Genomic DNA, 26,587 nt, shown 5'->3' on the forward strand with positions numbered 1-26,587 from the left:
GTCAAGGGGTTTCCTCCACCAAAGTTGGAAAGCTGGCAGAGAGGACCAAGAGGACTACTCCAGACCACCACCTGTAATGCAAGATCCAAGCAGCTCAAAATGAACGGAGATCCACACAGCCAGTCGTCGCTTGCTGTAGGTGCCTGCAGTTGCAGCGGAGTGACACCTTCACTCCAAGGGAGATTCCTTCTTCTTGTGCAGGCTGAAGAGTTGCAGTCTTCTGATGATGAACAGCCGGAGAAATGTTGCACAGCTGGCAGGAGACGTGGAAAAGTTGCAGAAGAGTCTTCTTTGCAGCAGCGTTGGTGGTTCCTGGAGGGTCCAGTCACGGTTCCAGTGGCCAGAATTCAAAGCATAGGTTGCAGAGGAGTCCTGCTGGAATCTTGCAAGCCGAATCTGAGGACCCACCCAAGAGAGAGACCCTAATTTTTCCTGAAAGGGGGAATTGGTCACCTCACCAGGTAAGCACCTGTCAGGAGGGGGCTCTGACATCACCTTTCCGGCCTCCTGGTCACTCAGATGTTCCCAGAGTTCCCTGTCAACTTTAGAAACAAGATGGACAAACCTAGATACCCTCTTGAGAAGCTCTGAGCACCACCCCTGGGGTGGTGGATGAGGTTTGAGTCCATGAACTTTGGGGGCTCATTAGAGGACCCCCAGTATTGCTCCTACCAGTTTTCTGGGGTTTTCCGACAGCCCGCGTTGCTCCCACCCCATAGACAGGTTTCTGCCCTCCTGCTGCTTGAACAGCTCAAGCAGGGGAAGGAAAAACTAAGGATTTCCTCTGGGAGAAGCAGGCAACACCCCCTTCCCTTGGAAATAGGGGATACATTGCTTGAGAGGGGTAGCCTCTCCGAGCCACCAGTATGCTTTGAATGGCACAGTTAGTGCCCTCCTTGCATAAACCGGTTTGCACCAGTCCAGGGACCCTTGGTCCAAGCTCTGTCGTGAAACTGGACAAAGGAAAGGGGAGTGACCACTCCCCTGTCCATTTTCATCCCAGCAGTAGTACCCACAGCTCCTCCAGGTGGCCACTTGGTTCTGCCATCTTGAATCCAAGATATGCAGAGGTCCCTGAAAGCATCTGCGTGGCCAGGTGAGGCAGGTGACGCCACAGCCCCCTCTTGATAGGTGGTCACCTTTCTAGTTGACCAATACCCCTTCCTGGGCTATTCAGGGTTTCCATCTTCGGTGGGTCCTCATAGTCATGGTGCAAGATTCCACCAGAACTCCTCTGGATCGTTTACTTCATCTTCTGGTCACTTGAACCGTAACTGGACTCTTCAGCAACTGCAACATTTCCCTGGCTGTGCATCCTCTGAGGTCGATGAGACTCCAGCCTGCACCAAGAAGTAAGAAGGAATGTCCCTTGTAGTGAAGGAGTCACTCCCCTGCATCCGCAGGCACCAACTGCAATGAAGACTGACTGCGTAGATCATCTCTCCTCTGGAACTGCATGTATCCTGTATCACAGATGGTCGTCTGGAGTGATCCCCCTGTTCCCCTTTGCCAGCTGTCCAACTTGGGAGATGGTAAACCCTTGTTTCTCCTTGCAGGACAGTACCCCTCTCACTGCGACTCTTGCAGCTACCAAGGCTTGTGTGCTCCTGCTCCAAGGGATCTTCAGGCTCCGTGTAGTCCCGGCCCCCAGCACTTCTTCCTGCCAAGCCCAGTCTCCTCTCTACTGCTCCAGAGACGTGTGACTCCCCTTCAGGTGTGCAGATTTGGCCTCACTGCGACTTGCGGCGCCTGCTGCCAGTGGTTTGCCTCTGGGGGCTGCATCCTCTTCTGTTGGCTCTCCCGGCTTCTGAGGGCCTCTTTGGACTCCAAGGGTTGAGTCCCATGGGCCTTGCTGGTCCTCTTCAGCCTTGCAACACTTTTTCTTCTTCTGAATTTGGTAAGGCTTTGTGGTGGTTTTCCTGCACCACTGACCAATTGAAAACCGACAGCCAATGTGGGACACCATCTGTATCACTTCAGGGACTCCTCTTCATCTCCTGTGCTGCACAGCTGGTCTTCTTCGTCCCTTGTCGACCCAGTCCTGCATTCACAGAAGGGTGGGTAGTGGCTCCTGCACCAACCGGACACACCATCATGAACTGGACTTGGTCCCCTCCCTTTGCAGGTCCTCTTCTGTCGGAATCCATCCTTGGGTTCAGTCTGGTTTATGTCGAGCACAATCCTTTTTCTAAGTCCTTCTGTTGGTTTTGGGGTAAACCACATACTTACCTCTGCTGTACTGGTCACTGGGAGGGGGAGGTCACTCTGGTACTCACCTCTTGGTCTTCCTAGTTCCTCCAGCTCCCCTCTAACGATTCCACGTTCTTAGCTGGGGGGTGGGGATCTGTATCTCACATTCCACTTTCTTAGTATATGGTTTGGCTCTCCCCCAGGGCCCTCCTATTATCAAATATTTTTGCCAATGCTTGTTGTTTTTATGCTCCTTACTGATTGCTACTGTGTATATAATTAGAGTGTTTAGATACCTTCAGTTGGAGGGACTGCCTATAAGTATTCTAGTATTTGTGTTATCATAATAAAGTACCTTTATTTTTGTAACATTGTGTGGTTCTTTCATGTTTGAGAGTGCTGTGTGACAATAGCGGTATTGTATAAGCTTTTCATGTCTCCTAGATAAGTTTTGTCTGCTCATCCACAGCTACTTCTAGAGAGCCATGGCGACCTAGTCACTGCTTACACTTTACTAATAGGGGATACCGGGACCTGGTATAGGGTGATAACGCCTTAGGTGCCAACAACACACCAGGCCAGCTTCCTACACCAAGGTCTGCAGTAGGTTTTTCCTGATTTGTTCCTCGAAGAGTGCTCAGTGCAGAGGCGTGCCTAGGTAGAGTGGAAGCACTACCTAACAAGTTCAATGTCTTCGTAATTGTTACAGGCAGAGAACCTTTGTGTGCAGCTGAACAGGATACCAAGGGCTGCCTTGATTATTGCTGCAGGTGCCCTCAGCGGGCATTTAAGAGCGATGCTGTGCCTGACGGCAGGCCATATGACTATTCATCGGAACTCTGCCTGCAGCCACAGCCACAGCCCCACAACGCGTGAACACCAGCCGTGGCCGTCACAGAGGACTTTCAGGAGCGCGCCCACCAAGGGCAGCACTCCGTAGTGGCAGGCCGAGGCCTGATGAGCCAGCTGCCATGCATCCACCAAACTGTGCCCGAGTACAGGTAGGGCACACTTCTCAGGCACCGCGGATGAGATCCAGCCCGTGCGACTCAAAGCCCTGGGCCACCTTAGAACCCAGTCCCTCAGCATCCTCGCTGGCCTCCCGCGTGGCCTTACCTCTCGGCCATCACCCAACCTCCCTGCCGTCCCGCCGGCCCGCTCAGCCGTGCCCGCTCCATCCTATCAACTTGGACAGGCTGGGCCTCTCTTTGGCACGGCATGGTGTTTCAATCAGGGCAGGGCTGCCGTCTCTCTTGCGGCCAGGCAGACAGGTTGCGTTACTGTGCAGTCGCCATTTTGGGCCCAGTTCCTCCACACATCTCGACCTGGCACTTGTCTCAGGTGACAAAGCAAAAACAACATGGCATGGTGAGCAAAAGAATGATGGATTAAACCCAGATCTGTGACTGGGGGTGAGTGTTTGACAATGTTCAGCATTCCGTCCATCACTTGTTGTTTTTGCTTTGTCGCCCTAAGTGGGAAGGGTATGCCCAGACGTGGGTCCCGTGCTTCCCATGCCACTGGATTCAAGCTAGCCTGGCTGATGAGGGGTGAAACCCTGAAACCGGTCCCAGGATGCTTGTTTACGGTCCAGTGAGGACCTGGCTTGGCAGTTCGGGCTGGACTGTTCCCATGGGGAACATGGTCAAGACTGATTTGCATATGGCTGGGTCCAAACTGGGGTGGCATGGTGAGCAAAAGAATGATGGATTAAACCCAGATCTGTGACTGGGGGTGAGTGTTTGACAATGTTCAGCATTCCGTCCATCACTTGTTGTTTTTACTTGTCTCAGGTGACTCTGTGAGGCATTTCCCCATGTCGGTTTTCAAAGGCAGTGTTTCTCCACAGGGTAATAAATCGTTGGAGACTGGATCAGGCTTCATTGCCAGCTCCTGGGGGAGGATTATGTCAGATAGTTTTCCCGGGCCGCAGGAGCTTCACAGCTGTGCAGCCATTTTGCTTGTCAGCTCTCTAGCGCCCCTTCCCCCGGATTGTGTATTTTGTTTTTTTAAACTGTTGGTTCTGGATTTGTCAGTTCTTTCTAGACTGTATTTGGAGTTATTCCATCAGCCATTCACTCACTTTTTTCGAGTGTTTTTGGTGGATTCTAAATAACTTGGGCATTAATTGGTGGCACCCTGCTGTTACTGTTATTGATTTACAATGGCTGTCCCATCTCAGTAAAGCGGAGTGATGTAACTCCCACCAGCCCACCTGTGTTGTGGCCGCATGATGCAGTATTTCAGAGCTTCATTATTGGAGGAACTGGAACTGAATTGGTCACTGTCTTTTAGACCGATTCTCACTTGTGTGCAGCCAATTTTTCATTGCTTGTGTTGCTTCTTCAAATGTGCACCGAAGGTGTGTCTTGCTGTGCAGCCTGTTCCTTCTCTGGACAAGGATCTGTTAATATTCTCAGTGAGGGTTAATTTACGGACGTGCCCACTGAAACTGAGTTGTTACACGAGGCATCCTATGAGCCACCCCTTGTGGATGTTATGGCTCCTTCTACATCTGGCACTGCATGGAATGCTGCCCCCCTCGGACGACCTATGGCTGAGGCAGCTGATCATGTGTGCTTTGTGGATCTTTCAATCTAATGATCTATACCTTATCACCTGTTGAAGAGGGGTACATCCTGGCTTCAATCTCCATTGATGACATCAGAGATTTCCTGCAGGACCATGACTATTGCTTGTCTACTTTGACATTTTATCTCTTTTTATGTACATTTTTAGTATACTTTTAGCGTTATAATTTTAAAGTGTAGTTATTTTAGGTTATGAGCGCTGCACTCTTGTCTGGACAATGGGAGGGTGTGGAGGAGTCATTTTAGAGCCTTGTTTAGGCACATGTATTTTAGCTTAGGCCTGCAGTCTGTGCCCTTTTACCCAGTTACATGCTCTATTTTCAATTATTCATTTTAATTCATTTTAGCATACCTGGCTTTTAGCAAGGATGTATTTTCCTAATCAGCTTCTATTCTGCGTAAGTGTTATTGCTTTCCTTGCACAACATTTCACCGTGTACCTCTGCCTAAGGCTGCTTAGGGCTGTACGAGGTAAACTATCTAGTACTGCTGCCACAAGAGAGCGTAGACAGCCTGACACTTAGACACATGATCACGTCAGGCTTGTTTCTCAGAACACTAACACGTTTTAGTATAAAAACATCACACAGGCCAAAGAAGGTTAGAGACGTCATTCCAGCCAGAGGATCCACCTATGCTGTGTGACATGTCATTGCCAATTTGCCAACCTCAGCCCTGTGTCTACAGCCAACCGAAGGGACAGCGGGCAGACTCCTGCTTTTTAGGTATGGCGGTGGGGGATCCTTCCATAGACTAACTACAGGCAGAGAAAAGGGCCGACTGCCATACTTTCACACAGAAGCTAGGATGTGCGGGTAGAAATTCTTAGGTACATGTTTATTCCAATATGCTGGGGTTGTTTTCTGCTTTTCACTTCTGGTAACAATCCTGATTGTGCTATGTTTCATCTTGCTAATAATTGGAGCTCACATTTTATCGTAGATTAGTCTTTTCAATAAATGCATTGAAAACTGTCTTGCATCACTGTCTGCCTACGTAAGCGTGAGACTTGTGCTAATGAGCGAAAAAGGCAAGATCTGCCAACCACGACTTCCCTGAGGAGTCACAGAGCATCATGCGTCAGGCTGCCACAAGTCACCTTTACTTTTTAGGTCTGGGTAAGGTGCTGCTAGCTAGCTGAAAGGGTTATACACACAGCTACCAGATACTGTGGGATTGACTCAATTTCCTACACGTGGTGGTGCTGCCGCCCGAAACCAGCAATCTTTTCCACATGACAATAGTCTTACGACAGTTTAAAGTTGACAAATTAAAAAAATGGGCTAGCATTTTTGGAAATTTGACGACTTTACACCTAGACACAAGGACTAATGCAGAGCACTCATTAGCATGGACAGTTTCCTCTGGTAAACTAGCAGGATTAGGATAGTTCTTGATGTATTGCACAATTTATCAATGTAGGAAGCTGGCCTGGTGGACACCTATGGTGTTTGTACCTTATACCAGGTCCAGGCAACCAGTATTAGTGAGAGAGAGAGAGAGAGAGACAGTGTCTAGGAAGCCAGGGATCTCTAGTGGTAGCTGTGGTGAGCAGACAATACTTATCTAGAAGGAGTGTAAAGCACTTGCAATACCACAGCAGTCACACAGCAACTTATCACACCTGAAAGGAACCACACAGTGTTACAAAAATAGAGGTACTTTATTACAGTAGCACTAAACTAGAATACTTAAAGGCAGATCCCCCAATGGCACGTAGTGCTGTAAATTCACATGCTTTGCATAGGTCTGCCATCTAGTGTTGGGCTCGGACTGTTAAAAGTTGTTTTTCAAGTCATGAGATCGAGTAACTCCTCCTCTCGGTGATAGTGCGCATGGGCATCGATTTCTTTGTTAGATTGTTTTCTTTCGGCGGTCTAGTTTTCCCGCAGGAGGGTGAAGTAAGGAGTGAAGACACACCCACACACACATATATATGGAAAATGTCACTTACCCAGTCAGTGTACATCTGTTCGTGGCATTAGTCGCTGCAGATTCACATGCTGTGCACATCCCGCCATCTAGTGTTGGGCTCGGAGTGTTACAAGTTGTTTTTCTTCGAAGAAGTCTTTTCGAGTCACGAGATCGAGGGATTCCTCCCATTTCGACTCCATTGCGCATGGGCGTCGACTCCATCTTAGATTGTTTACCCCGCAGAGGGTGAGGTAGGAGTTGTGTATGCTAGTAATAGTGCCCATGCAATGGAGTGAATACGTATGTACATAATGTAGTTTAAAGTAATATATTTACAAATTTATAAATGTTCAAGATCAACTTTTAAACGGCTACAGGCTCCCGGGGAGGCGGGTGGTCGCATGTGAATCTGCAGCGACTAATGCCACGAACAGATGTACACTGGGTAAGTGACATTTTCGTTCGATGGCATGTGTAGCTGCAGATACACATGCTGTGCATAGACTAGTAAGCAGTTATCTCCCCAAAAGCGGTGGTTCAGCCTGTAGGAGTTGAAGTTGTTTGAAACAATGTTCGTAGTACTGCTTGACCTACTGTGGCTTGTTGTGCCGTTAACACATCTACACAGTAGTGTTTGGTAAATGTATAAGGCGTAGACCATGTAGCTACCTTACATATTTCAATCATTGGAATATTTCCTAGGAAGGCCATGGTAGCACCTTTCTTTCTAGTTGAGTGCGCCTTTGGTGTAATAGGCAGTTCTCTTTTTGCTTTAAGATAACAGGTTTGAATGCACTTAACTATCCATCTAGCAATGCCTTGTTTAGAAATTGGATTTCCTGTATGAGGTTTTTGGAAAGCAATAAATAATTGTTTTGGTTTTCGAATTAGTTTTGTTCTGTCAATGTAGTACATTAACGCTCTTTTGATGTCTAATGTATGTAGTGCACTTTCAGCTACAGAATCTGGCTGTGGAAAGAACACTCGTAGTTCTACTGTTTGCTTCAAGTGGAACGGTGATATGACTTTTGGTAAGAATTTAGGATTTGTTCGTAAGACTACTTTATGCCTGTGTATCTGAATAAATGGTTCTTGTATAGTAAACGCTTGTATCTCACTTACTCTTCTTAGAGATGTGATAGCAATTAGGAATGCAACCTTCCATGTTAAGTATTGCATTTCACATGAGTGCATAGGTTCGAAGGGGGGACCCATGAGGCGAGTTAAGACAATGTTGAGGTTCCCTGAGGAACTGGTGGTGTTCTTGGTGGTATAATTCTCTTTAGGTCTTCCATAAATGCTTTAATGACTGGTATCCTAAATAATGAAGTTGAGTGTGTAATTTGCAGATAAGCTGAAATTGCGGTAAGATGTATCTTAATGGATGAAAAAGCTAGCTTTGACTTTTGAAAATGTAGTAAGTAGCTTCCAATGTCTTTAGCAGATGCGTGTAATGGCTGGATTTGATTATTGTGGCAATAATAAACAAATCTTTTCCACTTATTTGCATAGCAATGTCTAGTGGTTGGTTTCCTAGCTTGTTTTATGACCTCCATACATTCCTGTGTAAGGTCTAAGTGTCCGAATTCTAAGATTTCAGGAGCCAAATTGCTACATTCAGCGATGCTGGATTTGGGTGTCTGATCTGTTGTTTGTGTTGAGTTAACAGATCTGGTTTGTTTGGTAGTTTGACATGAGGCACTACTGAGAGGTCTAGTAGTGTTGTGTACCAAGGTTGTCTTGCCTAAGTTGGTGCTATTAGTATGAGTTTGTTTTGACTCAATTTGTTTACTAGATATGGAAGGAGTGGGAGAGGGGGGAAAAGCGTATACAAATATCCCTGACCAACTCATCCATAACGCATTGCCCTGAGACTGATCTTGTGGGTATCTGGATGCGAAGGTTTGGCATTTTGCGTTTTCTTTTGTAGCAAATAGGTCTATTTGTGGTGTTCCCCATCTTTGGAAGTAAGTGTTTAGTATTTGGGGGTGAATCTCCCATTCGTGGATCTGTTGATGATCCCGAGAAAGATTGTCTGCTAACTGATTCTGAATCCCTGGAATAAACTGTGCTATTGGGCGAATGTGGTTGTGAATCTCCCAATACCATATTTTTTGTGCTAGAAGACACAACTGAGTTGAGTGTGTTCCTCCTTGTTTGTTTAGATAATACATTGTTGTCATGTTGTCTGTTTTGACAAGGATGTGTTTTTGGCTTATTATGGGTTGAAATGCTTTTAGCGCTAGAAATACTGCCAGTAGTTCTAAGTGATTTATGTGAAGTTGTCTTTGCTGAGTGTCCCATTGTCCCTGGATGCTGTGTTGATTGAGATGAGCTCCCCATCCTATCATGGAGGCATCCGTAGTTATTACGTATTGAGGCACTGGGTCTTGGAAAGGCCGCCCTTGGTTTAAGTTTATGTTGCTCCACCATAGAAGCGAGGTGTATGTTTGGCGGTCTATCAACACTAGATCTAGAAGTTGACCCTGTGCCTGTGACCATTGTGATGCTAGGCACTGTTGTAAGGGCTGCATGTACAATCTGGCGTTTGGGACAATAGCTATGCATGAGGACATCATGCCTAGTAGTTTCATTACCATCTTGACCTGTATTTTTTGTTCTGGATACATGACCTATATTACCTTGTGGAAAGCTTGTACCCTTTGTGGACTTGGAGTGGCAACCCCTTTTGTTGTGTCGATTGTCGCCCCTAAGTATTGCTGTGTTTGGCACGGCTGAATGTGCGACTTTGTGTAGTTGATTGAGAAACCTAGTTTGTGGAGTGTGTCAATAACATACATTGTGTGTTGTGAACACCTTTTTTGCGTGTTGGTTTTGATTAGCCAATCGTCTAGGTATGGGAACACGTGTATTTGCTGTCTTCTGATATGCGCAGCTACCACTGCCAGGCATTTTGTAAAAACTCTTGGCGCAGTTGTTATCCCAAATGGCAATACCTTGAATTGGTAATGTACCCCTTGGAATACAAACCTTAGGTACTTTCTGTGTGAAGGATGTATCGGTATATGGAAGTATGCATCCTTTAGGTCTAGTGTTGTCATGTAGTCTTGCTGTTTGAGCAATGGGATTACGTCCTGTAATGTCACCATGTAAAAGTGATCTGATTTGATGTATGTGTTTAACGTTCTGAGATCTAATATAGGTCCTAGAGTTTTGTCCTTTTTGGGTATGAGAAAGTACAGAGAGTAAACTCCTGTTCCTTTCTGATGAATTGGTACTAATTCTATTGCTTCTTTTTGTAACAACGCTTGTACTTCCAGTTGTAGAAGGTCTATATGTTGTTTTGACATATTGTGTGTTTTCGGTGGGACATTTGGAGGGAATTTGAGAAATTCTATGCAATAACCATGCTGGATAATTGCTAATACCCAAGTATCTGTTGTTATTTCCTTCCATTGTTTGTAGAACTTGGTTAGTCTCCCCCCCACAGGTGTTACGTGTTGGGGATTTGTGACGTGTAAGTCACTGTTTGTTTTGTGGAGTTTTGGGACTTTGGAACTTCCCTCTACTTTTTTGGAACTGTCCCCCTCTATATTGTCCCCGAAAACTTCCCCGCAGATATTGGCTCTGATAAGTGGGCCTTGTTTGTGAGGTTGTGGGTTCTGTGCATTGCCCTCGAAACCCCCCTCGAAACTGTGTTTTTCGAAATGTGCCTCTGCTCTGTGGGGAGTAGAGTGCGCCCATGGCTTTGGCCGTATCAGTGTCTTTCTTAAGTTTTTCGATAGCAGTGTCCACCTCCGGCCCAAACAACTGCTGTCCGTTAAATGGCATATTGAGCACAGCTTGCTGTATTTCTGGTTTAAATCCTGATGTACGCAGCCATGCATGTCTCCTTATTGTCACTGCTGTGTTGACAGTTCTAGCAGCTGTGTCTGCTGCATCCATTGCTGACCGTATCTGATTGTTGGAGATACTCTGTCCTTCTTCTACTACTTGCTGTGCTCTCTTCTGGAACTCCTTGGGCAAATGTTCTATAAAGTGTTGAATTTCGTCCCAATGAGCCCTATCGTATCTGGCCAACAAAGCCTGTGAGTTTGCAATACGCCACTGGTTTGCTGCCTGTGCCACCACCCTTTTCCCTGCTGCGTCAAATTTTCGACTTTCTTTTTCTGGAGGTGGTGCATCTCCTGAAGTATGTGAGTTCGCTCTCTTGCGAGCTGCCCCTACTACAACTGAGTCTGGTGTTAGCTGTTGTGTGATGTACACGGGGTCTGTTGGTGGCGGTTTATATTTTATTTTTTCTCCACTCTTGGAGTAATGGCTCTTCCTTTTACAGGCTCCTCAAACACTTGTTTGGAGTGTTTTAGCATTCCAGGTAGCATGGGGAGACTCTGGTACTGGCTGTGTGTGGACGACAGTGTATTAAATAGAAAGTTGTCTTCAATGGGCTCTGCATGCAGGCTGACATTATGAAATGTCGCTGCCCTCGACACCATCTGTGCGTAGGCTGTACTATCTTCTGGTGGCAACGGTCTAGCTGGATAACAGTCAGGACTATTATCTGACACTGGCGCATCATAAAGATCCCACGCGTCAGGTTCATCTTGACTCATCCCTGTATGAGTCGGGGATTGCATCATAGGTGGAGTGGCTACCGGTGATGGTTGCGGCGAGCGTTGTGGAGACGGTGGCGGGCTTACTTGTTTAGCCACCTAGCAAGTTTGCGTTTCATTCTAATAGGAGGGAGAGTGCTGATCTTCCCCGTTTCTTTTTGGATGTGGAGCCTTCTTTGGGTGTAGTCTGGCTCCATTGTCTCCAATTCCTGTCCAAATCTATGTATTTTCATTTGTGAGGACAGTCCTTGCTCCTCTGTGTAGGAACTTGATTTCGGTTCCGAGGCCGGATGTTTCGGTATCGAAACCTTTTCGGCTACTTTTTTCGGTTCCGACGAAACCTTTTTTATTTTCGGCGTTGTTGTCTCTCGGTGCTGACTCATTTCGGTGCCGCTGTCTCGGTGCCGAACTTGCTCGGAGCCGCTATCTCGGGCCCGAGATTGCTGTATGGCGGTATCTCGACCGGAGTCGGAGGACTTCGACACCAGCGTGCCCTTTTTTGGTGCCGATGTTCGGTCACCTATTTTTTGGGTTAAGCCATGGCGGTGGCGTCCCCTGGGCTTTTGTGGTCTTCTCGTGAGTTTAATGTTTCAACGTCTTACTCACGGTTTTCGCTGTTTCTTCGGGATCAAGCTCGTCCGAGTCCGATTCCTGGATGGAGAAGGTTTCTTCTTCCTCCTCGAAACACCCTTGTCCTGTCGGCGCCGACACCATCTGCAGTCTTCTTGCTCTTCGGTCTCTTAGTGTCTTCCTGGACCGAAACGCTCGACAGGCTTCACAAGTATCTTCCTTGTGTTCTGGCAACAAACACAAGTTACAGACCAGATGCTGATCTGTATATGGATACTTGTTATGGCATTTTGGGCAGAAGCAGAATGGGGTCCGTTCCATCAGCCTTGAAGAGACACGTGGCCGGGCCGACCAGGCCCCAACGGGGGATCGAAAAAACCCCGAAGGGCCACCGGAGCTCTTCAAAAGTCGGTGTCGATCTGTTATAACTAACCCGATACCGAACGCAAACAATACCGACGATTTTTCCGAGATTCTAACTAACTTTCCGACCCGATGGCGGAAAAAAAACAATCTAAGAATCTAAGATGGAGTCGACCCCCATGCGCAATGGAGCCGAAATGGGAGGAGTCCCTCGATCTTGTGACTCGAAAAAACTTCTTCGAAGAAAAACAACTTGTAACACTCCGAGCCCAACACTAGATGGCGGGATGTGCACAGCATGTGTATCTGCAGCTACACATGCCATCATATATATATATATATATATATATATATATATATATATATATATATATATAGTAAGAAAAGAAAATGTCCATGCAATGTATGGAAAATGTCACTTACCCAGTGTACATCTGTTCGTGGCATGTAGTGCTGCTGATTCACATGCTATGCATAGGTCAGCCATCAAGTGTTGGGCTCGGAGTGTTACCAGTTGTTTTTCTTCTGAAAAGTATTTTTTCAAGTCACAGTAAGAAAGTAAAAGTACTACAATGGCTATGTAAGGAGTGGCAAGGGCTAGCCGTCTCCCAAGCTGGACAGCAGGCAGAGAGGACCAAGAGACCACTCAGAACCACCACCTGTGTTGGAGATTTTTCCTGGAGCCAGGTGGCAGAAGATCCCAGCACCTTGTCGTTGTTGCCTTAGGTGACTGTAGATGCAGGGGAGAGACTCCACTCCAAGGGAGATTCCTTCTTTGGTGCAGCTGAAGTCTTGCTGACACAGCCATGGAAATGTTGCAATTGCTGGAAGGATCCAGAGAAACAGTGTTGCAAGGCAAGGTTGTCCCTGGACTTGCAGGCTTTGTTGGTTCCTGTGAAGTCCAGCAGCCGTTCCGGTGGCCAGGAGCAGAAGAGGCCGATGCAGTGAATTTCGGATGGAGTCTTGCACGCCAAATCTAGAGACTCACCCTCAAAGGAGTTCCTAAATCGCCCTAACAGAGGGCTTGGTCACTCTGCAGGGTAACCACCTATCAGAGGGGGTAAATGACATCAGTCGCATGTTCTGACCACCTAGATGCTCCCCTGCGGCTTCCGCACATCTTGTTTCCAAGATGGCAGAATCAAGTGGCCCCTGGAGGAGCTCTTGCCACCACTCCTGGGGTGTTGATGGACAGGGGAGTGGCCACTCCCCTTTCCTTTGTGTGGTTTCGCGCCAGAGCAGGGACCAAGACTGGTGTGAACAGGATTATGCAAGGAGAGCACCAATTGTGCCCTTCAAAGTAAGCTGGTGGCGTGGGGAAGCTACCTCTCCCCAGCCTTGTAACACCTATTTCCAAGGGAGAGGGTGTTGCCTCCCTCTCTCACAGGAAATCCTTTGTTCTGCCTTCCCCTGCTTGAGCTGGTCAAGCAGCAGGAGGGCAGAAACCAGTCTGAGGTGCTGCAGTAGCAAGGGCTGCCCGCAAACCCTGAAAGACTGGTAGGAGCAATACTGGGGGTCCTCTAAGGAGCCCCCAGAGTGCAGGGAATCCTGCCACCATTACTGGCATTAGTATTAGGGTATGATTCCAACATATGTGATGCTAAACATGCCTAGGTTCAGAGGTACCATTATGTAGCTAGACCAGAGGTAGTGTGACCTGTGGCCAGTACATAGGTAAAATGGCTTCCCCTCACTTACAAAGTCCACTGCATTGGAACTGGAGTTCATTTGGGCACCTCTGCTCATGCAGGGGTGCCCTCACACAGAGGAATCTGCACTAGGCCTCTGGGCTAGGAGAGCCTAACATAGGGGTGACTTACAGTGACCTGGTGCAGTGACCAGCAGTGAAAGGGTGCATGGACCTTTTCACTCAGGCTGCAATGGCAGGCCTGCAGACCGAGTTTCCATGTGCTACCAAGTGTAGCATAATACATGTGCTGTCCATGGGAGGATGGGGTTCCCTGGTGTACCAATGCACTGGTTACCTAGGTATCATATACTAGAGACTTTCAGTGGTACACCAATATGCCAATTGTGGGGTGTAAAGGGTACCAAAGCAACCAAATTTAGAGGGGAGAGCACCATCAATGGGTTCTTGGTTAGCAGGCTCCCAGTGAAAACAGTCTAAACACATTGATAAACAAGCAAAAAGTCGGGGTAACCATGCCAAAAAGAGTGGCATTCCAACAATCAACAATCTGAATGTTCACAGTTCATTTAAATATACACAACCAACTGGATACTCCAACGTCCAAATGATGAACTAAGAGTGAGCATTCTTTAGCTTCTTGCACTCTCTAAACAATAGTAACTTCTTAACTCACTATCACTGTTGACCCTTGCTATTTCTTTTGTGCACGTCATAAATGATCTGTAAGAGTGCACTTTCAAATAACATTTCTTAAAAAGGCTTATGGGCTTAAGTAAAGACATAAGTCTGTAGCATGCTTTACTTTTATCCTTTCTGCAATTATTGTAAAATAGAGACTATACAGTAATACTGAAAAACTGCCTATGGAGTGTCAATGCCACAAAGCTGGCTGGCAGGTCTCTCAAAACAAAAACTGTGAGTAAAACTTTCATTGCAGGCAACTGTTCTCCTACTTGACAAATATGAATTGCAAGAAATGCATGCAAAATTTAAATCAACAGAAGTGGAATGAAGTATACAAGTAAACATTTTCCAAGGGGCGTTTATTTTTAATAAAGAAAATTCATATTAATTGTTAAAATATGCTGGTGATTCATGTGTCCAAAAATGTTTAGACTGAGAACATGTCTAGCAATGTAGGTTCCATATTATTTCAATGCTGTATTTTTTAGTATGGCAGACTCATCTATGGATCAAGCTATAACAATTATGGTGACGCTCTTTTGTCAGTCAAATGCTCACCTGAGTGTCTTGCAGTTGAGACTCCAGACTGGCGGAGTCCTTGGCCAGCTTAATACCCTTCTTCTCAGCCTCTTCCAGCAGAATTGATGCATTATCTAACTCATTCTGCAAAGAAAAGAAATAGGCAAGTCTGAATGCTAGTCATCAAAACAATACAACACTATGTTGACAATAAATCAACTTAAGAGATGCAGGACCAGTATTATTTTTTTTTAAGTAAACATTAACTTTAAGTTTTAAAAACGTCCAGGAGCATTGGAAATAAAGACAAAATCAATTTCAAATGTGGCTCCTCCTTTTTCATAGTTGCCCTAGAGTCATCTTTTGGAAGCAACAACCGATTTTCCTGGAAGCAAACATACCAAATGCTGTCATTAGGTTGCTGATGGAGCATCTATCTTATCAAGGGTACTAAAAATGTAGGTGGAAATGGAGAGAAAGTCCACTGAACAAATACTATTACAGAAACATTTATTGAATGGATGATGCTCAACTGGAACAATACTGTCACTTCTTAACAAGGATTCTGAAAAAGCTTTCAAAAAGCTGCGGACCTGGATATAAAAATCACCTACTTCCTGGGAACATGAACAGCAAAGGACACAGTTATGCAATATGTTAAGGCTAACATAAAGTAATCAAAACTTTTTTTCATCCTTATTATTAGGGAAGTAAATGATTTACTTGAAAAAAGCAAATGTAAAGCAATCCTTTTTGCTGCCAAGTGAAAACACAAGCCAGGATATTGTAAACCACCTCAAAATAATGCCAACTAAAAGAGACAATCGGGACCTAGAATCTGGCTATCTCACTATCAGGAATACCTACACAAAGTGTTTCACATGTCCAGGCATTTCGACTTCTGTTCTATCTGAACCTTACTCAAATGCCTAAAGGATAATACACTTAGAACTGTCCTGCTGGTCAAAAAATAGAGCATTGGTGTATGCTTTCCTTGGAAGCCTAACTGTACGAAAGAGCCCCTTTTTGACATGGCCATCCCAATTTTTAGGATTGAGCTTGTGAGTGCATGCGCTAGCGCATGTGTCTAGGATGCAAGACTCTATTGTGTTCAGTTAGGGGTTTGGAGCCTGCCTGTCGTTCACCATTTGTTGGTTTGCGTGGCACTCTTCTTTACAGCCTTGTAATTCGTCTAGGCAAACCTGGCATCACGTCCGTTTCTCTGTGTGGAGCAGGGATCAAGCACTAACTGATGGAACTTAATTAGTGCTCATCCACTGCTCCTCACGTCATCAAGGTACTATTTTGTTCTAACTTCCACTGCCCCGTGAACAGAAGCCTTGTGACTGGCAAAAACACGCCCAGCAGTCACAAAATTTCAAAGTTTTATTTTTTAAAGTTAACTTTATTTTATTTTGTTATGTCTTCTTTTGTCGGTTTCCACTCATGTTTTTCTTTTTGTTTTTTGCTTGTGGGCGCTGTTGTCAAAAGATGACAATTAACTTGTTTGAAATATGAGAGACCCATTGTATTGCAAATGCTTGTTCACCTGGTAAATGATGCAATTTTGAGTGAGTATGCACTGAATTCCTACTGTCCAGGTCCACGGTGCCAGATCTCTTTCCCTAAAACTGCAATTGTTCCCCAATTAGCAATACCTTTGGCACCCCTGTTAGGTCCAGAGTAAATAGTACCCTAGGTACATAAGGCATGGGGGCCAAAGATGGTCCCTAAGGGCTGCAGCATCTATACTGCCACTCTCAGGAATCCCTCACCTATCACATGCAGGCTACCTTTGCAGTCTGCGTGTCTTGGTGCAGCTGAAAGTAAAAATATGAAATGGCTCACAGCCTGTGTGCCATGTTCCCTACCACTGCATGCAATATATGTGAGTCACCCCTACAGCAGCCCTTTCAGTCCTAAATCAGGGTCCATAATACTACATGTGTAGACACATCTGTAAGAGCAGATATGCCCCTGTGCTATGTCTATCGATTCTTCGTCATGGTGAGTGGACAGGGAAACCATTTTGAGGGTGCATGTGCTGGAACCTGGTTAATACGAGTTCCCCAGCTACATGATGGCTTCACTGAAAATAGGGATGTCTCAACCAACCTGCCATCAACAAACAGGTTTCTGACCCCCAAGGGTGAGAGCCTCTGCTTTTAGGTGGTGTTGGCACACCCATCCCAACAGGATGTCCTGCAAAACTGCATTCCAAGGCAGGGCATCTTCAAAGAAGCCCACCACCTTTGGTATGCAGATATGGCTTCCCTTAGAAGGGAGATGCTGACCTCCCTACCCCAGGGCTCATTTGCACCTGGACAGGCAGGAAAAATAGTAGTCAGGAAGGTGTGTCCACTCTCAGGCCAGTTTCACACCTAAGGTGAGTTGCCTGATGTGGACACGAAATTTCAAAGTCTGTCATCTTGGCGATGGCAGAACTAGAAACTCTGAGACAGGGTTGTGCCCACTTTCCACAGGAAGTGGTCATATAGGGGGCATAGAGACCCCAAGAGTAAGTAGCCCATTGGATACTACCCTACACTCCTCTAACACACCCCATTAAATTCAGCATTTAGGGAAGCCCCTGGCACCAGTAAATCAGATCCTGCTGACCTGAAGGAGGACACTCTAGAGGCTCAAAAGTCAAGAGCTGAAGACCAGTGATTGCCTTGGTGCCATCCTACCTACTGATTTTGACAATTGCAAGAAAGACACCTCGTCCTCCAGCTGCTGAAACTACCAAAAGCCAGCGAAGACTGCCAGCCTTCACCCCCAGAACAAGGAACTCCTGTTAAGTAGCAGAGATGCTCCCTCCATCCTCACAGGCACCTAAAAAACACCGAAGAGGACTCTGGGCCACCAAAACCTGATGCCAGACAGCACCACTGCACCCATGCCCCCCTAGCCCAAGCTGAAGTGGGCCAATGGTGCGAGCTTAGTCCCCAGCCTCTCCAAGACTAAGTCCACCGTGGGTTTCCCCACTGCAACCTTGACACCAACCCCCGCAGCCTCTTTTGTGCAACCCCCTCTCAACTGCGACCGACTCTGGTGACGTGAACCCAATGATCCACTGCACCCGGATGCCCCGTACTGAGGACTGTGGTTCACCTTGACTGGTCCCCCAGTCCTTACCTGCAGCATCTCTTTGCCCGGACCAATCCCCACTGACTAAACGGGGCACCCGATGCTGAACTGCACCACTGCTACCAGCCGCCCCAGTGCCGCCCGAGGTGATCTGCTGGTGGTGCCTAGGACCCTGCCCCATCCTCACCTTAAGTCCAGAAAATTGGTCCTGTAAGTTGCTGTGGAGTACCTGTTTGAAGTGTATGTTTTTTTCTGACGTAGGGTAAAATTGCAGCTTCAAAATATTGCACTGTTGACTTTTCAAACCTGTGATAATTTCTATTGCAAAACGTACCTTCCTGACCCTATTGTTTCTGGTGTCTATATATATAAAGATACGTGCTATTTTTGTAGATGGTGCAGACCTCGTTCTTGAGTCATGTGTCTCATTTATTGACTGTGTGCCTATGGTAAATGTCTAACACTCCTCTCTGATAAGCCTAAGGCTGCTCGACCACGCAACCCCCAAAGAGAATATCTTGGGATTGCTAGAGTAAGCGCCTGTCCAGTAGTAGTTGTAAGCATTGGACCTTGTTGCTGTGAGGTGGCAGCGACTTGAAGACTCAGTTTGCCCCAGCAGGCTTCTTCTACCTGTGCTGCGAGCAGGAGGCCAGTCGGCTGGCCCTTAGAGTCTCCTGGCGTGACTGTGCTCTGGAGATAGTTTCCCCTTGAGAAGGGGACAGCAGGCACAGTCCCTCTCTTCACTAGCCACTAGGTGCAACAGATGCAGTCTGATGGTGCAGCCTCTCTTTGCAGGTCCCTCAGTGCAGCAGGGCAGTCCTTCTTCAGTCCTACCAAGCTAGTTGACATGGAAGGTTTGGGTGCCCCCTTTATGCTCAGAAAGTTCCCTCAGGCCAGGATACAGTTGGTAGCCAATGGGTTACCAGGTTCCCTCCCACTTGGTGACCAGTTTCTGTGGAGTGTGGCATCTGGCTCTTCCAGGATGCACCTGCCTGTCCACTCCCAAGATGGTGAGATCCCTCTCTTGGTGTTTCAGACCTCACTAACCTACCCCTGGGTTGTTGCTTCCTCAGGGCTAACATGGTTTGTAAACTTTTTAGCCCGCTCTGCTCCCTGTGCCAGTCTGTCTGCCTAAACAATGGGGAAGCCTTCATCCCTAGTGTTACACATCTGCCCTTCAAAGAGTGCTTCACCTTTGAGGCCTGCCTTTTGGGGCCAACACCAAGTGGCTTCCTGTAGGAGTGAAGTGACACCTTTCTGCCCTGCAATCCATCATTGTTCTCCTTCCTGAGAGTCGTTGGGACACCTCTCCAGGAGAGCAGAAAGGTGTCTCGTGGGACAGCCTCAAGGTGTGCCCGGGAAGGTACAGGCGTTTTAAGGCAACATAGTGGCAGCTTTGCTAAAGCTGCACGCTGCAACAAGTTACATTCATTTCAACTTGGGATACAAGCCAAACTTAATGTATCCAAAAAGTTGTTTGATACCTCGAAGTGGCCACTTTGGTCACACCATTCAGGAGTTGGCACAACTGAGGGGAAAGCGTGTAATCCTGTACTCCCCAACTGGGCGACCAACACTTTCCACAGTAAAAACAGCAGTTTTGCATGTCTTGCTGTCAGGACATGTAAAGTACATAACCTGCTTTTGTCATATGCCGCACCCTGCCTTAGGACTTAGTAGGTCTGCCAGAGGTGTAACTTACGCAGAAGTACAAGGAAGTGGTGGCTTTGCCACTGCTTTCAATGACTAAGTTGGGCTAGCAGTGCATAACTGCTCTACTGATCTGCCCTGAAGGACTGGAGGTCACGTTTTACTGGAGGTGCCTCCAGGGTGGCACAAACCTTGGAGTGCCAGGGAACCATATATCAGAGACTTACAGGTAAGTTAGCAATTTCCAATTAAGAACATCCAATTCAGCATACACTTTGGGGTCAGGCCTGGTTAGCAGTCAAGAAACTTGGAGGTGACCATACAAAAAGATCCATTTCCTTACAATCCAAAGGTGTCAGACTGGATCCGGAACATTTTGATGCGTACCACCGCGGGCCGGTATGTGATGTATGGCTCTGGTACTGACATGTGTGGTATGTATTGTTAGTTACTTTTGTGACTTGCCATGGCAAGAGCACGGAGCCATGATGAGAACTGACCACTTGTGTGGAAAAGATTAAGGCCGTGTGAAGAATGTCCCTGGTACTACAATCTGTTTGCAGATCAGAGGATGGGAGGGTCGGGTAAGGAATCTGCCGCTAGGATAGAGTCTCTACCAGATAAGGCCCTAACAAAGGTAAGTAACTTGTTCACCTGATAGAGACTTCTAAGTGCAGATTCCTTACCTTGGAATAGCTACCCAAGCAATGCCTTCCCTGAAGGTGGGTCTGTGAAGTCAATTCTAAATCAAAACTTTTAGTAGGACCGAACTGGCAAAGTGCCTTTATCGACAGACCTAACAATGCAAGTAATAGTGTTTGGTATATATGTGCAAGGATACCCACGTTGCTGCTTCATATTCAGGACAGGAACTCCATGGGCTAACGCAGCAGTCGTAGCCTTAGCCCTGGTGGACTGGGCATACAAATCCTCAGGGGAATGCTTCTAGGCCAATGCGTAGCAGATATTATGCTCATCAATATCCATCCAGAGATGTTCTCTTTTTGCACAGCCTTTCCCTTCTTAAATCCTACATACCCTATAAAGAGTTGATCATCCACTCTTAAGGTATTTATACGGTCTCGGAAGATCAACAATGACCTTTTTGGATTCAGACTTTGGAGTTTCCTCTTCTTTTGGGGGATGAGGCTGAGCAAAGATGGTAGGCAAAGGATGTTTTGGCCTAAATGGAAGGAAGTCACAACCTCTGGAAGGAAGGAGGCACGTGGCCCGACAACCAACTTGCCTGAGTAGAAGGTAGTGTATGGCGGATATGCCTTTGACTCTACTAGCCCATCTTATGGTCACCTGAAAGACAGTTTTGACAATCAAGAGTCTTAGAGGGCAATTGTGCAGAGGCTCAAATGGTGCACACAAAGAGAGAATCAGGTTCAGATCCCACTGGGACATAATGAATAGCCTTGGGGAAACGTGCTGCAAGCATTTAAGAATCCTAGCCACAACCGGTGACTTAGATAATAAAAGTTTTTTAAATTTATTTTTTAGCCATATCAACACATTTTTATTTATGATTTTCTGCAATACAGAATAGTATCATGCGATGCTCAGTGCTGAAAATCTTACTGTGACCAAAAGTACATAAGCATAATATTACTTCACAATTGACTGTACCTGTGATACATAGGTTATCTTCCATCAGGACCCTCCCCTTAGACTTTACCAGAAACAGTGAGATGCGTAACACCTTCCAGAGTCAACTTAAGCCCATCTTATGGCTACCATGCGCTTTGCAAATGGAAATCTCATTGCCACTAGTTTTCTGACCTCCTTTGTAACATCGTTATCATACACAAGGAGTGCCAGGAGAGGTGCGGCCACCAGCCGGACTCCAGTAATAACGCTCAGTTCCGCAAACACTTTCAACCAGAATCCCTGCACTCCAGGAAAGTGCCATGCCATGTGTAAGATGGCCGTCTCCCCCTCCCTACATCTTGGGCAATCATCTCTGAGATATAACCATATTTGTGTAGCCTCCGAGGTGTATAGTGTATCTGATTTATAAATTTAAAATGAGTGAGTCTGTGCCTTCTGCTTAGAGATACGGAGCGTGTCGCAGAGACGAAGTATTGCAACTGTGCATCTGTCAAGACTATACCCAAATCACTTTTCCAGTCCAATCTAGCTTTTATGACACTCCGTCTACATGCTTCTTGGGTGTGGGCATACAGCCTGGATACCAATTTACTGTGTGGTGTATCTTCTACAATAATAGAGAGTGCCTGCATGTCTGGTGGCTCTAGTAACACGTCCTCCAGTAGGTCATAAGCATGCCTCACTCTATGGTATTGATACCGTAAGAGTGGTGTGGGTGCCTCCAGTTTATCCGTGATAGATTCCCAGGGCCTCACCACCTCCTCCTCAAACAGTTCCCCAAGTTTATCTATGTGCATCTTCCTAAGTGCCAAAAGCGCTCTCCCCATCCCCACTCATGTGAAACCAGAAGCACCAATTAAGTTTCATACGAGGTGAGAACAGGAAAGGGAGAGCCTGTTTAGTCATAAGATGATGCCATGCATGTGTGGTAGTGTTCAATGACTATCACGCCGTGCGTTCGCCGAGAGGGCACAAATATCTGATAGGGCAGGGGATGGGGTGCCAACATGTCACGCACTATGTGCAAGTGAGGCAACACATTGGGTCCATGAATCCACATGTGAGCAAACATGGAATGCACTGCCCTGTAATAGGTCTCCAACTCTGGGAACCCTCCAATATCCTACAGGAGTGTCAAAACGTGCCTCTTTGCTGCTTACCCACCCATGTCAGTCAGATCAAAAGTGTCCATATCTTGAAAATAAATACTTAGGCAGCAGTATGGGGATATTCTGAAAATGGAACAAAAACCTAGGAAGCACTACCATTTTAATAATGGCAATGAGCCCCACCAATTAAAGCGGCAGTTTGATCCAACGATCCACGGCATCAGTTAATTTATGTATGGCTTTCCCATAGTTACCTCCTATGACTACAGGAGGATTCATGCGACTCTGTATCCCCAAATATCGCACTGAATCGGTTTCCCACTGGAGAGGGAAATTCATTGGTATTGGGACCGTAGCTTTGGTAAGGGGGAACACAACACTTATTCCAGTTAATGATTAGGCCAGACAAGCCACCAAAGCACACCACCTCCAGAAGCAAGGGCGTGAGGTTGCGGGCCAGGTCTCGAATATATAACAAAGTGTTGTCTGCATAAGACAAATAGACCAACCTGTAGCCCGGGAAGCAGACACCCCTATGGATATGGTATTCTCTCAGAGCATACGCCAATGGCTCTGCCACCAGCCCATACATCAACAGCAAAAGTGGCCATCCCTGCCTCATGCCTCTCGAAATCGTAATCAGGCTAGAGATTCCGCCGTTTACTCTCACCCTGGCCATAGGGGCGGTATATAATGTCTGCACTATCTGTATGAACACCTCACCCACCCCCATGCGGCGCAACACCTGAAAAATAAAGACCAACTCAGAGTCAAATGCTTTTTCCGCATCTAAGAAAACCGCCACCGCCTGTACCCCTGGGTCTATGTGTTGTATGGTACCGAAGAAAGTTCTACAATTCAATGTCAGACTGCGACCCGGTACACATCCCGCCTCTTCCGCCCCCACCATCGTCCGCAGGAGCGGCGCCAGTCTATTCGCTAGGATTGTGGCATAGATCTTTGTGTCTATGTTAATCAGAGAGAGAGGTCTGTATGAGGAGCATCGTTGCAGGGGCTTACCTGGCTTAAGCAGTGTTATCATTATCATCTTTCTCATAGAGGGTGGCATTTCTTTATCTCTAACCATCTCCTCGTATAGTGTCATCAGATGTGGTATCAGAAGGTCCTGGTATGCCTTGTAAAAAGCTACTGTAACCCCATCAGGGCCCGGAGCTTCCCCCGCTGCCATTTTTTAATGGCCGGACGAATCTCTCCTGGCTGCCAGGGGTGCCATCAAATGTTCTCTATCCACGTCAGTTAGCCAGGACTTAGCTATGTGTGCTAAATAATCTGATATAGAGGTGGGTCAGCAGACACTCTAGAAGTGTACAATGCAGTGTAGTACTCATGGAATCGATTGACAATATCGATTGGGACCTTCAGCAAATCGCCCCCTTCATTTTGCATCTCCAATATCACGTCATGAACCCTGTTAGGGCACAGGAGTCCCGACAGTGTAGCTCCCGGGAGATCCCCCTTCCCATATATACCAGCCATGGCATACTTCCCCATATGCTAAACCTCTGTGTGTGCGGACTCTCTAAATTCCACTAATTTTCCCTGTATAAGTCCCAGAAGCCGGCCTCCCCAGTGTCCAAGTGTTTCCGCTCCAGACATGTTATTTCCTCCGAGGGCCCTAGAGCTCTGTCCTGCAGGGCCCAAGCTCCTGGGGCTCAGTTCCCTCTGTAACTGGGGGACCTGATTTGGCATGTGTTTGGAAGCTAGTTTCCCAGATTTCTTGCCCTTTTTTCTTGGTAGGTTGGGCCATTATCCCAGACTCCACTTTAAACTCCACTTTTTCACCCTGGGCTTTGCTTTGAGCTCTGGTTTTGATGCACTCCCATTCAGGTATAGTCAGCATAGTTGCATGGGTCTTTTTGCGACCTCGGCTCATTCTGAGGACTCCAGATCACGGTCTAGAAGACATAGTACATGGATTGCAGGAGATACCACCACCCTCTTCTGGCCAGTAAGTCCTCCTCATTCTAAGGATACTATCACCATGGAATGTACCTTAGCCTGATTATCAACATTGAGGACTGTATATAATGTCTCACCAGTCAAGCATTAATCTGAGGCACTAGTTGCTCAGTCAATATGGTGACACTGGCACCAGTGTGTCTCAGTGCTTGAACCCGAATCGCATTAATGTGGCTGTTGTCTGTATCTCTCCAGGTTACTGGGCCAGACAGCCAGGGCAGCTACATCCACCCCACCCTCTGACACGAGAGTTGCCTCAGTAGGCTCACCAACAAGGTCAGGGCCTACCTGGAATCCCATATGGAGACTTACCACTGCATTTAGTTTCATGTCCAAGAGACTTGCAGTCATAGCACCAAGCCTTTTAGGAATCCCAATTTTTCCATTTGTACTTACCCTTGGATTGTGAAAAGTTCCAGGCCCACCCTCCTGTGCTGGTTTTTGAGGGCCTTTAGAAAATTATTTGCTTTTATCTTTGTTCAACCTTGTTGACCCAGTTGTCTCTGCCTTCTGCCACAATTTTTGAGGAGAAAGTGGACCTAGGATTAACAGGTACTAATGTAACTTCTCCTGAACACAATTACTTAATAGATGCTCCTTCATCAATAAATTGTAAAGCCTCTCATAATCATGCACATTGTTACCTTTTACCTAGCCGCCTAGCATCTTTATTGAAAAGTCTGCAAAATCTACCCAGGGATGACTCTAGGTTTTTTGAGTCTCCTTGAATTTGACTTTGTACTCCAAAGGAGAGTCCCAACGCCCTCAATCAGGGTGTCCTTCATGAGGTCATAGGATCTGGACTTTGCTTCATTCAGTGTCAGGAGCTTATCCCTGCACTTTTCTGAGAACATTTCCAAAAGAAGAGAGCCCAAATGCCACCTGCTAAGCTCTCTGAAAACAGAGGCCCTCTCAAAGGCAGTGAACCAGTTGGTAATATAACCATCCTCATATTTCAGGACAATCCCTTTGGGGGATTTTAGGGCCAGAGTGCCCTACTCTGTCCCTAGTTATAAAGTTGCTGCCACCATTCATGGGTGCTGGGATCCTGCTAACCAGGCCCCATATCTGCTCTTTCCCTTTCTATGGGCAGTATCCTGTCCTCCAAGGCAATTCTCTCTAAAACAATCTCATCTTCAGAAACTTCTTCCCTGGACCTTACAGGACCTGAGCCATCCTCACTAGAGGGAGGTGCTCTAGAAACCTGAAGTTGAATGTGGGGAGTAGGTTCCTCTCTTTCAAGTTGTGGAGGGTCCAGCTACCACTAATCACTCAATCTGCCCCGATTGTAGGAAGATGGCTCTACATATACTATTTTAAGAAGAGATATAGTGTGCACAGAGTCCTGGGGTTCTTCAGAGGTTAAAGTAGATAATACTAATGCTCTCTTTTGTGGTAGTATGGTCAAGCAGTTAAGACTTATCAGAGGGTAGTGAAAAGCATTTGTTCTACACACACAAGCAATCACCTGAAGCACACACTCAATGATTAACTCCAGGCCAATGGTCTTTTTCTCTCACAAAATACGTTTTTGTTACTTTATTTGTAGAAATACAAGATTCAAGTTGCAGGTAAGTACACTTGCAAGTAAGTATCCAACATATGTATCAATACCACTTCGCTTCAATTTAGCAAGTTATACGTTTTTTGAATAAATAGCAATATTCTTCTTTAAAATTTGACACTTCAATTTTCAGAAACAGTTCTGGGGGGATGAAAAGTTAGTACAATTTTGAGGTAAGTACAAGACTTACAGTTCCAGTCTCCAGGGGTTAGGATGTCCACAGGTTGGGATTCAAGTTAACCCCAAACCCTCACCACCAGCTACACGGGGCCGGCTGGGTGCAGAGGTCAAAGTTTAGGTAGTCAAGGCCAGGGGGCTGCAGGTGAAGGGGTACATTTTGGCATCTGGAATCTTCGTCCAGATCTGTCTCGGTCAGGGAGGTCCTCTGGATTCTGGCTGCAGGAGGCAGCGTGGTGGACAGGAGGGGTCAAGCCAGGATGGGCACTTGCTCAGAATCGCCTGGGGACCAGCTCTAGTTGGTTAGGCCACCTGCACACGGGCTATGGCACCAAGTGCAGAGTGGA

At 46.6% G+C, this 26,587-nt stretch overlaps 1 protein-coding gene across 4 annotated transcripts in view; it reads right to left on the bottom strand.

Annotated features, from left to right (window-relative positions):
* Positions 1 to 26,587, bottom strand: part of MYH10 (myosin heavy chain 10) — a 955,741-nt gene that overhangs the window by 163,294 nt on the left and 765,860 nt on the right. For all 4 annotated transcript variants that reach the window (XM_069200300.1, XM_069200299.1, XM_069200302.1 and 1 more), the window contains exon 31: positions 15,096 to 15,200. In XM_069200300.1, coding sequence (XP_069056401.1) covers positions 15,096 to 15,200 — 105 coding nt within the window. The remainder of the gene's footprint in view (positions 1 to 15,095; positions 15,201 to 26,587) is intronic.

Source organism: Pleurodeles waltl, chromosome 7, assembly GCF_031143425.1.
Source record: "Pleurodeles waltl isolate 20211129_DDA chromosome 7, aPleWal1.hap1.20221129, whole genome shotgun sequence".
NCBI lineage: Eukaryota > Metazoa > Chordata > Amphibia > Caudata > Salamandridae > Pleurodeles > Pleurodeles waltl.